At 37.9% G+C, this 15,390-nt stretch overlaps 1 protein-coding gene across 1 annotated transcript in view; it reads right to left on the bottom strand.

The window, feature by feature from the left end:
* The window catches only part of LOC122825010 (1-phosphatidylinositol 4,5-bisphosphate phosphodiesterase beta-1), a 129,300-nt gene that overhangs the window by 88,142 nt on the left and 25,768 nt on the right, over nucleotides 1–15,390 (bottom strand). The window contains exon 3 of the mRNA XM_044106045.1: nucleotides 8,831–8,899. Within this exon, the coding sequence (XP_043961980.1) occupies nucleotides 8,831–8,899 (69 nt within the window). The remainder of the gene's footprint in view (nucleotides 1–8,830; nucleotides 8,900–15,390) is intronic.

The raw sequence follows: 15,390 nt of genomic DNA on the forward strand, positions 1-15,390 counted from the left end.
GAGCCCAACAGACTGGCATTGCATTTTTTAAAACCTCAATATTTCACAGTTATGTTCTATAATCGACGACATGAGCTGATAGATGCTTAGGGAAAAATGAAAATAAATCATTTAATTGAAAATAAAACCTTTTTTGTGTGTGAAAATAAAAAGGTGCACTCTGAGATCATGTAATTTAAGTCTTGTGATGAGCTTTAAAGCACTGCATATAAGGTGTTTGTTCAATAATGTTCCCCCAGAAACCTCAAAGACCTTCACACACACAGCAGAAGTTAAATTATACACATGCAATCTCTCTACTAATTTGTTTCACTTCTGAAGACAGTTACATGCCTTGGTTTTTATTTGGGGGCATCAGAGTTAAGGAGACTGAGTTGTGTATCATTTCTGTCCCACTATGAAAGGCATTTCTTTTCTACTTAGAGGCAGCCAGATGCCAATATCTGGATTCATATGTGATTCCAGCCTCCTTTTTCATCCTCCTTAACTCTATTTCAACCACTCATTCATTCATTCAGTCAAGATTTTGCTCATTCATCTTGATCCACCAGCTCATTCTTGTGTTTTTGCTGAGAACAGGACAGCTCCTTTAGAGGTCCAAAGAGAGGCTGCAGACGTCGCCTTCGATTTCTCAGTGGGTGATAATGAGATGGCCTGCTTCACACTTGGGGAATTCATCTGTGTGTGGGAATTACCAATGTAATTGACTGAAGAATCAAACCCACAGCCATCAGGCTCCATCGCGTTAGCCGTTCCTTTTCTTCTTCGCAACATTGCCTCTGCTCTTATCCTCTGCTCACCGGGAGCTTGCATCAATCCGTGAAGCTGATCAATTTCCTGCCCATGGCTGATGACGAATGGAGGCAGTTTCTTTAATGAAACTCCATCAGTCAATGTGCCCGTTTACTTTAATCACCTCTTACTGCAACCTGCCATTTGCCCTGTGGCCAGACCCTCAGATGAAAACGATGGCAAAGAGCGATTATGTCCAATCTCTTCTGCACATATTGGCACCGACTGACCTAACTAGCGTGTCAGATCGAAAGTGACAGACTAACTATGAAGCGGTAAAGACAGCCAAATGGGAAGAGACAATACATATTTTTACAATGCGACGCATGCTTATATAGTGACCTTCACCGCTAAGAGACGTAAGTAGGATTGTGTCTGTGCCGCCTCGTGTGTGGTTAGAGCAGAACATGCAACAGTGTGGAAGATCCAGAAATTGCAAACTCTCAGAAAGTTTAGTGTGTTTATCTCCTAAAATGTTTCGTGTATAAATACACAAATAGAAAAACAATAAATGATCTATTATTCATTCATATTTCCCACCTTTCCCTCCTTGTAACCATGGTGGGCTTAAAGTCCTAATATTTTTTTAGATCTTAATATGATTTTAATTTAAGCAGCCACCAATATTTTCTCATCTTAAAAACTGTATCCATTGGATAAGGATGTATTTGTTGCACTTGTGATAAAAAAAAAAAAAATGGATGGATGGATTTCTTTAAAGAATCATTTAAAAATTTTATATCACAGTGTTTACATTTAGAGAACATTTGTAAAAGGCCTCTTACAAAATATAACAGTTATACCGAGTTAAACTGTAATTATTTATGAAGGTAAAGATAAGCAAGCATGTTCAAACTAAGGTGTACAAATATTTTTCAAATATTGTTCTTTTTAGTAAACTGACAATAAAAAAAAAATTTGTGCATATTTGTGCACAGAGAAGAGCAACACTGTTTACAAGTAAAATGTAAAAACTATGCAAATATCAGCAAGGTTGTGCAAACAACAACAGCAATGTTACTTGAAATTAGGAAAACTGTACAAATAACAGCATGGATGGAAACAATTATTGAGTTTGTTGGAAGTGACGCTCTTTTTTACGCCTGGGATGCAGCAGTTTGTCACTAAAAATGGAGAATGGGGAGGAGAAGAGAAACCCTCATTACTCCTCTATTGAGTAGTTGAGGAATTAGCTAATCTTAAACATAGTAATGGTAGAGGAAATGTTACAGAATCTCTTTGAAATTTTTTTTTTTTTGAAGACTCAAACTGATGTTGATGAGCATTAACCAAAAATCTGTCCAAAACTAAAAGAAAACATGATACAACATGACCAGAAACACGGATCTTGAACCACCCTGTTGCTGAATGCATTTGAATTAAATAGATCGTTTTGCCAAACCTGTTTTCCAATTAATTATTGAAATTATTCCAAAACACAGACTTCCATCAGGGATATTAACAGTTCTAGAAAGTATTATGTTATTTACTAGTTTGCTATGCAGGAAAGCAGCGCTCTTTTTTAAATCTAAATCGATGCCTACTACCCATTAATTAAGGCCTTCATTAAGACAAAACTGTCTCTTGCTGTTGTTGCTTATATTTATCTGATCTTTAATAGGAAGAACCCAATGCCTTTACTAATATTATATCTGCTCTCAGTAACCATGCAACAGGGAAATGGCATTGTCCTAGCATTCCTTTTTGGACTCTCGCTATCAGAACCAGAAAATGGTTCTGGCTATCAGATATTTTTTTTCTTTGGTGTTGGTGTTGTGTTTTAAAATTTAAGACAGTCTTAATACAAATGAAAATATAAAGATGACCTCATCACTGCCAGTAGACTGGATCAGAAATGCATTTATTTATCTGTTTGTCTGCTGTGCGAATGAGACCATGAGCTGAACTGGTAGGAAGGTTTACATTTACATCAGTGCTACACATTACATTAAATTTTTGACATATATTGAAAATTACACTGTCACCAGATAGCTGTACGCACATGCACAGATACAGAGAGCAGTAAATCAATCATCATCTGAGTGGCTGGTCTGTAATATGGCCCTAATGGATTTGGTAAAAATCCATCATATTGTATAATTTGGCATCAGCAGTACAGACATAATTTCATAGCAAAAGGAAAAAAACAACAACATTATTTTTCTCTTCTTATGACAGGCTGCTGCAAAGCACACCTCCCCTTTCTCTATCAACTACACAACAACGCTCGTGTTTTCACACATTTTCATGCAGTTTAAATTTTTTTACAGTGTGGTCTTGTCCAGGGTCACACAGAGGACCTGCCCACTCTTTAAATCAATGAATATGAGAGGCTGTGATTGTTGCAGCTGAGGCTCATGCTGTGACCCTCTTCCCGGTCAATACACACCGGACTGATTAGATGATGGAATAAACAGACACACAGAGAGCTTTGTGCATCTTCCTCACAGTCAGAGAAGAAGGAAACCAACAGCTTATTAGAGGAGGAGACATGAAACAAAGAGACTAAAGCATTTACGTGGTCGTTCTTGAACATGAAAAGGAAAATAATTATTTGATCTCGTCGCAAAACACAGCTCTCTAAGAGGTCGAGAGTCCAAAAAGGAATGCTAGGACAATGCCATTTCACTGTTGCATGATTATGTATGTTTTGATCACTATTCAAACATTTGATAAAACCGCTGCTTTGGATGTGGAATGAATAGGCCTGTTAATAGCCGCAAACCTGACAGAAGCTTTTTGTATTTTCAATAAACTCCCTGGTACTGGTTGCTGTAGTGAATTGAGCTTTAGATGGCTGGCCATGCAGAGCCGGAGTGATAAAGACTTGCAGGCCTCTCCCAGATCCTGTTACATTCTCAGGGACACACAAGCTGCTCTGTGTTAAGAAGCAACCCTTGCTGTTGTAAGGTTAGACGGCAACAAAGGTAGCAGCTACTTTCTCTCACCTCACAGTCAGAGAAGAAGGAAACCAACAGCTTATTAGAGGAGGAGACTTTCCTGCATGGCATGAAATGTATCTTTAAAAAGGAATAAGGAACGGCATTACTCATTTTAATTTGGAAATTTCAGCTAGATGTTTGTTTTTAAGCTTTTCTTCAAAGAAAGTACTTTTCACCCTTATTTGTTCAACATGTCTTCACCAGAACTTGATCTCTAGAAAGATTCGACTTTACGCAAGCCAGTTTTTATATTCGCCTGCATTGTGTGGGGTGAAAATCTGAGCTGTCAATGTATTTTACCAGTAATGCTGCTGCAGAGCGTTTACTGACCTTAAAACCTGGAGGTAAAGTATTAGTCCTATGCCCCCATGCAATTAGCATATACACATGTGTAAAATACCACAGTGATATAACAGAGCTAAGCTAGCTGTAAAGTAAGACGTACATTAAAGCTTGGAGATGTACTTTATGGTTATTGCTCAAGAGAAGGGAACATGCTGTGCAGGGACAGACTAATTTGTTGATTTAATGTAACGTCACATAACCTCTCGGGTATTTGCAGACTTTTCTGAGCTCTCACCATGACTTTAACAATATGGCCTGACATTATTTTTACAATACTGAGGAGATGAAACAGCTTTTCTAAGATCAATGCCAAAGGTTTCTATTTCTGGCATTAAAATCAACACACTGTTAAAATCTGCCCGTATAGAGGTGCTAATACAAAATTCTTCAATTAGCTACTTTAGTGAGAGTGTAACTAGATGACAGAAAAGTGCTTAATTAAGATTTTCAGGTCATAAAAATGTAACATCCCAAACCAAATTTTTAACATATTTTGGAATGTTTTCTGTCAACTGTTTGTGTCTACACGAAATTAATGAAGGGTGGTGCTGCGCTTTGATCAACCAACGTGAGCATGTGTGACTTATTTAGGAAGCTATCAAACACAAAGCTCCTCTCTTTTTGAAACTGGCTTTTTAATCAGCCTAAATGAAGACAGAGGGAGGACACATGCTAATTAGCAGCCACAGCCACTGCTTTGTTGAACAAAGAACTCCAATTTTCTCCCAATTTATTATTTTCCCCAGCCCACATATTTCTGCTCCCGGTGTAGGATGTGCTTCTGGAAGCATAATCGGAGTGGGAACGATAGCGAGCATTTCCTGCCACGGAATGCGTTTGCGCTGTTTGTCTGTCTTTATGTAGCAAACACATGAATCACAACGGAGCCGAAAGCAGCCAGTGGGCAGGGTGGCAGGAGTTCATGTGAGGTCAGACGAGATTTTCACACACTGCGACAAGCCAGTGAACACACTTGTGCATCCCAAAGCGAGATGGTGCTCAGACAGAAACTCAGAAGTTGCTCAAAAATAAGACATGACGACTTGAGCCTCTAGAGAAGAAGCTCTAGAAGACAGAGGACCAATTTGAAAGATGTAAACAAAGCAAGCCTTTTCATGTGGAGCTCATTTCAGGTTCATCTGTTGGTAATGATGGTGCCCAAATCTGGCGGCATTCAGCTGAGACACAGGACCCTTGAGAAGCACAATAAAAGCACTTCTGAAGGTTTCTGTCGACATGGCATCATAAGTCAAACCTCTCATCTCGCTCCAGTGAGTGTGGTCCTTTTCTGTAATTTGCATAAATAAATGAATGCTGCTACAGCAGCTCCTAAGTGAAATCAGAGAGAAGCAGATGGTGACAACAGAGCAGGAAAAAAACCCTCCAGTCTCTTAGTTTTTAATTTGTCTGTTTAAAAAAAAAAAAAAATGTATTTCAGCAGCCTTTTTTATGTCTAATATCTGTTTTTATTAGAAGGAATGGATGATAATTTTCTGTTTCTTTCTATATAAACTATTTTTGCTGATTTGCAATTTAATATTTGGGATATTTGACAAATCAGCAGAGTGTTATCTTGGCAGATGTGAATAATTAGGGATACTCTATAATACGATTTTTATTCAGCTCAAGAACAAATTGGGTAAATCAACAATTTGTAATCTTTGCCATATGGTTAAAAATAAAGAGAAAACAAGAAAAGTGTAAGAGGGTCCAAACTGGAAAATGGAGTCTGTATCTTTTCTTCCTAAATGACATTTTGGACACCAGGACAGTTTATGTCAAACTGACTTGCTACAGAAAAAAAAAAAAAGTGATTTTCCTTTTAACTATTGCAATTTCATTTTTAAAGTCAGAAGTCAGAGCGCTATATGTGATATAAATGAGATACAATGTTTATGTTTTTCAGCCATATTTGTAAATATCTATGCCTATATCTATATTTGCACTTTGCTGTGTTGATGAGAAATGGCCTTACATATGAGGCGTCTGCTCTACCTCTACACTAAGAGTCGCTGAAAACACGTGCTCTTTTACAAAATTTAAATGTCTAGTCTTGAGCACAGGAACACTGTACTTTGGTAATTCTAGTTCTTGGCTGAACCACTGGGGAAGGCTGCCGAGTTAGCCATTGTGACCAAATCCTAGATCTCCGTCAGTTCGGCAAAACTTTAAAAAGTCCTTATCAGGGGCGTGCTCCGGTGGCGTAGGCGGTAGCGTGCCCCACGTTTGGAGGCCTTCAGTCCTCGACGCAGCCGTCGCGGGTTCGATTCCCGGACCCGACAACATGTGCCGCGTGTCTTAACTCCTCTCCTTCCCCCTTTCCTGTCAGCCTACTGTGGTATAAGGGACACTAGAGCCCACAAAAAGACCCCCTGGTGGGGGAAAAAATAAATAAAATTCCTTGTCATCCAATCCTATGGGAAAGGAAAAAAAACGAAGTGAGGGTAACCTAAGGCCAAGACCTCGTTGTGTCAGTCCTTTCGTAATCTTCAACAAGTCAGATCAGATTTAACGCCCCACTTGTACGGCCTGGCATGATGATGATGATGTCTTCAGTCTGTTAACTAAAAAAACTGAATAATCATAGGACTCTGTCAAGTCCCTGGTTTAGGCCCGTGGCCGAGAAACTGATAGGTTGTTCAAGGGAAAGTCATGTGAAGATAAACATTGTCCGTGCTCCTCCACTGCCAAAGAAATCTGTCCCAGATCTGTTTCCAAATGACCGACTGAAGATCTGTAGTCCTCATTAGTGTGTCTCTGATGAACGCTAAAAGCTGTAGCATGGAATTGATAATGATGTTAAGAAGGAGACTCATTCTTTTACGGTACTTGTTACTCTTGCAATACAAGTGTGAAGTTTAGCAAAGTTGGATGATATGCACCTATGTGACAGCCAGTGAGAAGATTAGGGTAAGATATTGTTGGAACAAGAGTGAAGTGGATTTATTGTGCCTCTGTATTTATTGGAAGTGTTTATTCTAGGTCTTTTACAGAAATCACAATCTTAAAAAAAAGCAGAAATTGGAATAAGCTTACCTTCAAAATATCTGAAGTTACTGTGATATTTGTGCATTTTCTAGTGTCTTAAATTTCACTGTTTCACTTTTCTAGTATGCAATATTATACAACTAATAGGACGCACTTCAAAAGGAAAATGTGTAAAGGCTCTGCAGTGATCCTCTCACAGCCTTCAGTTTAACATGATTTTTAAGAAGTGTGAAGGAGACGTTTAACAAAAAAAAAAAATAAATAACATGAAAGTGTACCATATGAGTCTCACTCACATCTGTTTTTGACCTCATATAATCTTACTGTGTCTGTCCTTCATTCCTATAATCCTTCCTATAGTCTTCTGCTGAGCTGGCACCCGAAGGAAACATTTTTCAGACTTTGCTTTGACTCTTTGAAATTGCCTTCATCTTCAACAATCTCCTCAGAAGTCCCCCTTTTCTTCCTCCTCCTCCTCTCATGAACTCCTGAGACACTGTCTCATCGGTGCTCACATTTCAATGCCCAGGGTCCACAACTGCTTCATCTCCTAGTAATGGATTTCCAATGCTTTGACAATGAAATATGTCACATGGTCATGCTTTCTCTCTCGCAATATCTCTCCGTAAGCTGTTTAGAAATGCATGAATCTTCTCATTCCCTCAAACTTCCCTTACACAAAGTGTTTTCCGGCCAACCTCCACTCACCTCATTTTCATGCAAAGTCAACCTTATAAAACTGCTGCTGCCATCCAGTCTCAACCTGTAAATGCAACATCCAAAAGCTTTCTGCAACTTAATTTTTTGGGTGTTGGGGATTAAGTGTTGTAAATTGTCATGCTATGCCTCTACAAAATGGGCTTGTATAAGTTTATTTACCAATTGTACTTACCATCTACAAACAAAGCTATGGACATAGCAGGAAGATTCAAAATGCATTTATTTTTTTCATCATGCACTCCAGGAAGTCGCAATTTTTACTTTTATTTCAAAAGCAGAGTAGCGCTATTTCCTGATTTAAACCAGGAGCTCCTTGTTAAATATCAGTTATTCCATCCACTTGAACCTATTTGAGTCTCATCTTATTATAACTCCTTGCTGGATAGATGCAGACAGTGTGTGATTCATGGTCAGACTGACACCTACACACAAAATTCATTTTCTCTGCAAAAATAACCAGCATTAATGGCATCCAAAGCACCAGCACACCATGTTAACAATGTGGTTTCTCATGGAGACGTTGGAAAAAGGTTTTAATCTCCACCATCAACACTGCAACATTTGCACCTCTGATAAAGGAGTCTGCAAAAGTCTTAAAAGAAGTGGTTGTTATGGTGACTGTGCAACTTGAAGATGCCATTTTTTGCTGTAGTTTGTAAGGGTGAGCTTTGGAGACCTACTCACTGGCAAGATAAATTGATATTTTAATTGTTTTCAAGTTTTTAATTAATGCTCTATATTAAAAGTTTAAGTAGGTACATATTTTCCTACACTAATAAAATGGCAATTACACTTGTCTTTCTTATTTTGTCCTTCAAAATAGAAAAAAACAATTACATATCTATAGATATAATCAAACTGCTTGTTTTTCCTAAAACTTTCTTACTTAGTTTCGTATCTTGCCACACTTAAGGATTGGTCGATTTTGAAGGCGTTTTACACAGGTTTTTTGGGGTGCAAATTATTTTTCTGGCTTTATTTAATAGTTTAGTGCAAAACAAAAATACATAGACATGGTAAACAACAGAAATCTTTTATCTTACCTTTGGTGATTTAGTGCACTTTCCATTTCTGGCATCTTTTATGTGCGTAATGTCCAGCAGGTCTGTATCCTGAAAAGTAGCAGAAAACAGATTTATACTTTAAATATGGATTTTTAAAAGGTTTCAAAGCTGTTTTAGAGTAAAAGCAAAATTTCATATGTATTAATGATACTATGGTTGAAATCGTTTGAGGAACCCTCCTCAAATTCACCAACCACCTGTGCATGGTGTTTGTGTGTGTGGGTGTGTGCGTGCTTAAATAAAGCGGGCAGTTGTATTAATCACATAGCTTCAAAATCCTAAGACATCTGACAGGAATTCAGTGAAGATAGACTCTGCTCAGCAAATAAGTTGCATTAAACAACAATAGAATAAGCTTCCCAAGTTCTGCAAATACTCCCAAGGGCTGATACAATGACTTGCAATAAATATTCCCGTTAACTATACAGAAATATAGTTAGATGCAAAATATTTTAAACAAACAATCCTCAGCTGCTGCATGAGGCTCTGATGTAGCAACAGCTTGGTTGGACTCAGCTGTGCGAGTGGTTGCTTGCACTCGAACCTTAATGAAGTCAGCTTTAAACATAAGCCACAAGATGAAATTAAAAAAGGTCACTCATGGTCCCATCTTGAGCCCTCAGAAGCCTCGCTTTTTCACCTTCCAGAGTTTGTTAAGGACCCTTCTCACAAAGCTCGTTAAAGAAACAAACCCAGGTCCACTGCAGCAGTTAAGAGTTAAATAACTTCCATATTATTTAAAAATAACTTTTTTCAACAGGTGGCTTTTTATTGGGAAAGTAACGTTTCTTGGTTGACCTATACAACATTTTTTTTTCCAATACATTTTTAGCTGATGACACACATCAGAGTTCCATTTTTCCATCTCAACATTGACCCCACATGTAACTAAATTTCATATTTTAATGCAATGTACTAATAAAAAAATATTTTTCCCATTTTCTCACGTCATATAAGACTAAATATTTCCTGTTTTAAAGCCAAAATGGAGAGGGAGAAACATTTTGGGCTTTCTTTAGTCTGAAGTTCACATACTTTTTTAATATTCAACAAAATTCTCTTTTGACTTGGTTTAAACATATTATGTACACATTTCTAAGATTTGCAAGTGGGACGGTGCTTTCCAGCTTGCAATTGCAATTTTCTGACACTGGTCACAGTAGCTAAACATGTCTACTTTAGACCACTACTTGTTTTAATTTTGGTCCTTAGCAACACTGGTGCACAATTTGTTGTATTGGATGCAGCATAATGGTTTAGAACAAACTCGGGCTTTAATTTTAGTTTGAAGACTATCCCTCCATAAATTTGCTACCAAGCTTTGAAAGAAGCCTGGATAAACAACCTAGAAAATTTTTTAAATATTTTTTGAATGCACCATTGTTCTATCTATTCACCCATACTCTGAATTTGGTGGCATTTTTTCTGGCACTGAAAATACCCAAAGTGCAACTGCCCAGACTGCAGTGTGCACCTCCCTTCAGTAACCACGCCCTAAATCAGTCTGAATTATCCATTTCTCCAAAAGGAAACCAGGACATGAGGTGGAAAATTAACCAGAGTCAACCATGAGCTCCCTTAGCATTATCTGAGGAGACGAGAACCAATGGAGGGGGGTCTGACTCTATTTCAAGCCACAACATGTTTATCTAAGCAACAGTGTGAGGTGGGTGGAAAATTTCACCTGACCATACTTCCTTATCTGCAGATGCATATATAGTGCGAGTCCTCAGCACATAATTTCACGTAGCTATTTTATTCACATATGAAAGTGTCAGTAAGATATGAGAAACACAAATAGTTGCAGGGACAACAAACGTCATTCAATCCTTTTTCTTATTACAATATCACAAATATAATAAACCCTGAAATAATACTGAATAACTGCAAATTATTATTTCTTTTATCTGCATAACAGACATACAGAGGCAACAAGCTTTCAAAGGAAAAGTTTCCATTTGGCCCATTTTAGATGCAGATATTTAAGATGATGAAGTCATATGAATATTTGCTTCAAATTATGTGATGTACAAGCTCACATTTAGCATCAATTAAACTGTCCCCGTTTGACCAGAAAGAGCCTTTGAGTCAAAGGTCAACACCTACACTGGGCCTGCCTTTGAAGTCTCTTTAGAGAGATGAAGCTCCACAGGGGGTCTTGGTGCAACCGTGGAACTTCAGGAAGTATCTTGCTGTTAGAGTTCTTTTTTGTGCATTCTAGCCCTGTAGAGTTAACATAGCTTTAATCTGGTTAAACGTCATCTGTCAGCCTCTAAAGATGACTTCAAAAAAAGGTAAACAGCCTGTATGGGTTACAAGCAAGTTGTGTAGGTGACCACAATTATATTCTTTGCGCTATTTCCAGGATAGCAAGCTCTGATTTTTGATTAAGGGTGTGAACTCTCACTGATGCCATTAAAAACTGAATCTTTTTACTTGACTTTGTAGTACGTTAATTAAAGCCGTTTTTCAAACAAGTTCAATCTTTGCTTCTCTGAGATGATTTTTTATTTTTATTTTTTTTCAGTTTCTTAGACATATGTTCTTTATCTCTTCATTGAAGTCATCTCCATTCATCACTCTCCCTCTATGGTGTGGTCTCTGATTTCCTTTCAGCTCTCTGGGCCTTTCTGTGTGCAACAAAAACTGTGAGCGCAGTTCAAAAGCCTATTAAGAACCACGGCACGTCCAGGAAGCGAAGCAAGGCCAGTGGGGAGAGAAACAACAGAAATTAATGAACATGCTTAACCTGCACTGGCCTTAGGCGCTGTTTTCTATGCCTGCTTGTGTCTGCAGCGGTACGCACCATTTGCAACAAGCTTCCTCCTAAAATGAAACACACAACAAGTGGCAAGACCGTTTTCACTGACCCGTGTTGAGACAGAACGTTCCTTCCATTCAAACTCTTTGTGCACGTTTTCTCTTCATCGGCTTGAAAGTCACACTAAACTTTAACTTAAAGTACTGCATTTTTTTGTCTTTCAGGAAGGAACAAATGAATGAACAGATGTGGATCTTTAACGCACACGAGATTAAAATTTTAGGCTAAAATATGCACACACAAATTTCAGTGAAACCACATACACTTTGTAGTCATTAACACAACCCAGGCATGACTCACACTTAATCTTTTTTAGTACTCTTCTTGTCAGAATTTGCCAAGCTCATTAAATTGGTTGGTTTTCTGGCACAGACAAAGCTTTTAAGAAGGGTTATGGTCAGCGCTATTTCAGAAACTTATTGTTATTACATTATCTATTCCAAAGACAGTGTTGATGTGCATATAAGAGCATTCTCATGCTGAAACACCCAAATGTGTCCAAGCATGTAACCATAGCTGTCCCTCTTTGATGAAAGGAAATGGATGCCAAGCTGTCTCACTATACTGTACATTATGTACTGAGAGGGTACTATGCACAGAACTAGGATTGACAGAATAAATCTTGACTAAAAGTTTCAGCTCTCTCCATGGACAAGCTGTTGCACTGTGGAGAAAGGAGGGAGGAAAATTAAGCTATTTAACCACAATGAGAGGATGCTGGGCCACTGTACCATTTATCAAGCACGGTGGTGGCAGCATAATGCTACAGAACTCATTTATTGCCAATGGTGCTGGTGAATTGGGCAGTGAGTGGAATAATAAGTTGAGAGAACTAGCTCCAAATTTTCCAAAGTCACTTCAATTCAATAACTAGATTGTCTGAACTTGTCTACTGATCACCTACTAGAGCAAGGATCCCAAAAAAAAAAAATACAAATTTATTGTCTAATGAATAATTCTGGATAAAATAAAGATTCTAAAATGGCCCCCAAGCTCAATGCTAACAGATATTTGGGATCTATGCCGAAAAACTGAACCTGTAGCAGGAAACTTCCCAATTTAATTTAGCTCTACCATTATTGATAGCAAAAGTTGTCAAATAGTCAGATACAATTAGATCTTTCTTTGCAATTTGCTGAAGAGTATTGAACCAAGCAGCAGTGAGGGTGTACGTCGATATTTGAGCTTAAACTAAAGAATTTGACCTTGTCAAAAGTATTCATTATTTGTCATTATTTTTTCTAACAGAAACTAACTGAATCTATTGGTGTAATTTATTTGTCTCCATGCAAAAACTGCAAACTACTGCTTTAAATAAATCTTGTCTGACAATATACAGTGATCATGCAAACTTGATAGCTGGATGACAGAAGGTTTATCAGCCCTTTGAAGCTAAAATTGTTCAAACAGGGACTGTGTTATACAGGCAAGAATATATCCTGCAACCATATTTCATATAGATTCTTTTCACAGCTTCTTAGTCAAAGGGTCAAAAGATCCTTGCCATGGAAGCGACCCCATTATCATAAACAGAGCTATTACTTCTGTTTAACAAAAGGCACTAAAGCTGTGCAGGTGCTTTGCCTGCCTCTGTACGTGGTCCTCCACTGACACTCAGCTGCCTGGAAACATCCTGTTATGAGGGAAAGTGATTCATGGAGAGTTGTACTTGAACTCGTTTAAGAGTTGCATCCTCTCTGCTACACCACTCATAGGCTCCTATAGAAGTGGGGGTTGCAAACTTTATGGTCAGAGATCAAAATGTGATTCCTGGGTGAGGCTAAAAGTCCAGAACCCTGGGGATGAGCAAATCTTTTTTTATTATATTTGTTTACAACGCACAAGCAAAGCAAATGATGCTTGCCTGAGCTGTTTAGTTGTGACTCAAAGCTGCTCTTATTTCTGACAGGAAAATGCAACGAGAACTTTTAACTTTCAAAGAAATTTGAACTTAAAATTCACCACCTTAATTAATTTTCATCCCTCAACATATAATAGTGTCTTGCTCTACAAAAGAGAACTTAAATAAATAAATTGAGCTTAAAGAGTAGCAAGACCAAGTAACATCTACACAACTGAGGTAAACCAAGAAATAAACAAGCTAAGAACAGCTTACGTGGGTTGTATATATAATTCTATTAATAGGACATATTATTTAGTAAATTTTATTTTTATCTTCAATAATTCCATGCATTACAAAGTAAACTCCAATGCCTTCTGCACATAAAAGCGGCAAAAACAATGGATGGATGGTTCAACAACTAACCCCAATTTATTGGGAATTTAATAATTTTGTCGAGCTCCCAGAAACACCCATCACTTATTCCTTTTGTTATAAACTAACTGCAGAAAAGTTTAATATGAAAGGAATGAAAAAAGTTATTGTCATAAAACATAAACTTCCTAGATATAAACTTAAACTTGTAATGTGATCCACAGTTGTTTAATAAATGTCTTATAATTTGCAGACAAACAGCAATAACAAGTATGGCCGTTTTATTTTCCCTTGTCCTTTTATTGCTTCAAAGTTTCTGGACGTTGCTCTTTGCTCAGGTAACCAACACACGGTTAACTCCGTGTCACAAAGCTGTTGTAATGTTTCAGCATTTTTATGTCAAATTCCACGATTCAGCTCGGTTTCTGCACCATCAGCTGGGTTTGGATTGACATGCTGTTTAGAGCGGACCCAGACCAAAGTCCTGACTTTGAGGAATGCTGGTATAGAGCAACTCCAACAACCTGTCAGTGATAAAGTTACATACCTTCTCACCTGATGTGCTTGAGTAACACAGGCCAAAGAGCACTTGTCTTGTTTACTTTAAATTTCCTGTATTTTGCATCAGGTTTTGGTTTTCTGACTTTTGGAAAAAAAAAAAAAAAAAAAAAAAAAAAAGCATGTACTGCTTTTTATTTTCATGTAGGGAATATGTGCTGTATTCAGACTATGTACATGTTTAGTGGCGACTCAGAAAGCAATGAGACATCACAAGCCAGTTTTATCTGCCTCCACTGATTCTGTGACATTTAAAGAGGTGGGAAAGGCAGCTGCTACTGTCTTATTAAAAGAAAACAGAACTCGCATAATCTTAAGAAACCTTCAGCACAGTCAGTGATCAGGAGCAATGTGCATTTAACATAAATATGCCATTTACCTGCTTCTACTTATACAATACAAAAGTCTACCTTTCCTTGTAAGGATTTTCAATTTAAGGTTACATCACACTTTCTTTTTCTTAAGAGGCTTTTTAAAATTAGTAGTAGCCATCATTTTAGGTGACATTTCACCTAAAATGATGGCTACTAACTTGACTGTCTGAAAATAAGTCAGTGTTGTTTTAAATATTGTAGCTGCAAGGACTTGTGGGAGTTATCAATGTCCCCTTAATGGTTGACTGTTTTGTGTATAAAATGCTACAGTAATTTAATCAAAAAGGAACACTGTGGCTCATTTTCATAATTACTTGACAATTTAAAAAGCTTTTACTGTATCTCTCTCTTAGATCTATCAGGGTCACTTGAACTGTTTCAACCTTGAAACAGTTATGTAGCTTGGATGTGCTGTGGTGGCACAGGGGTTAAGCACAACCCACATAAGGAGGCCTTAGTCCTCGACACGGCCGTCGCAGGTTCGATTCCCGGCCTGGCGACCTTTGCCGCAGGTCTTCCCCCTTCTCTCATTACCCACTTTCCTGTCAATTAACTATCAAATAAAGGCCAC

Source organism: Gambusia affinis, linkage group LG22 (assembly GCF_019740435.1).
Source record: "Gambusia affinis linkage group LG22, SWU_Gaff_1.0, whole genome shotgun sequence".
Classification (NCBI taxonomy): domain Eukaryota; kingdom Metazoa; phylum Chordata; class Actinopteri; order Cyprinodontiformes; family Poeciliidae; genus Gambusia; species Gambusia affinis.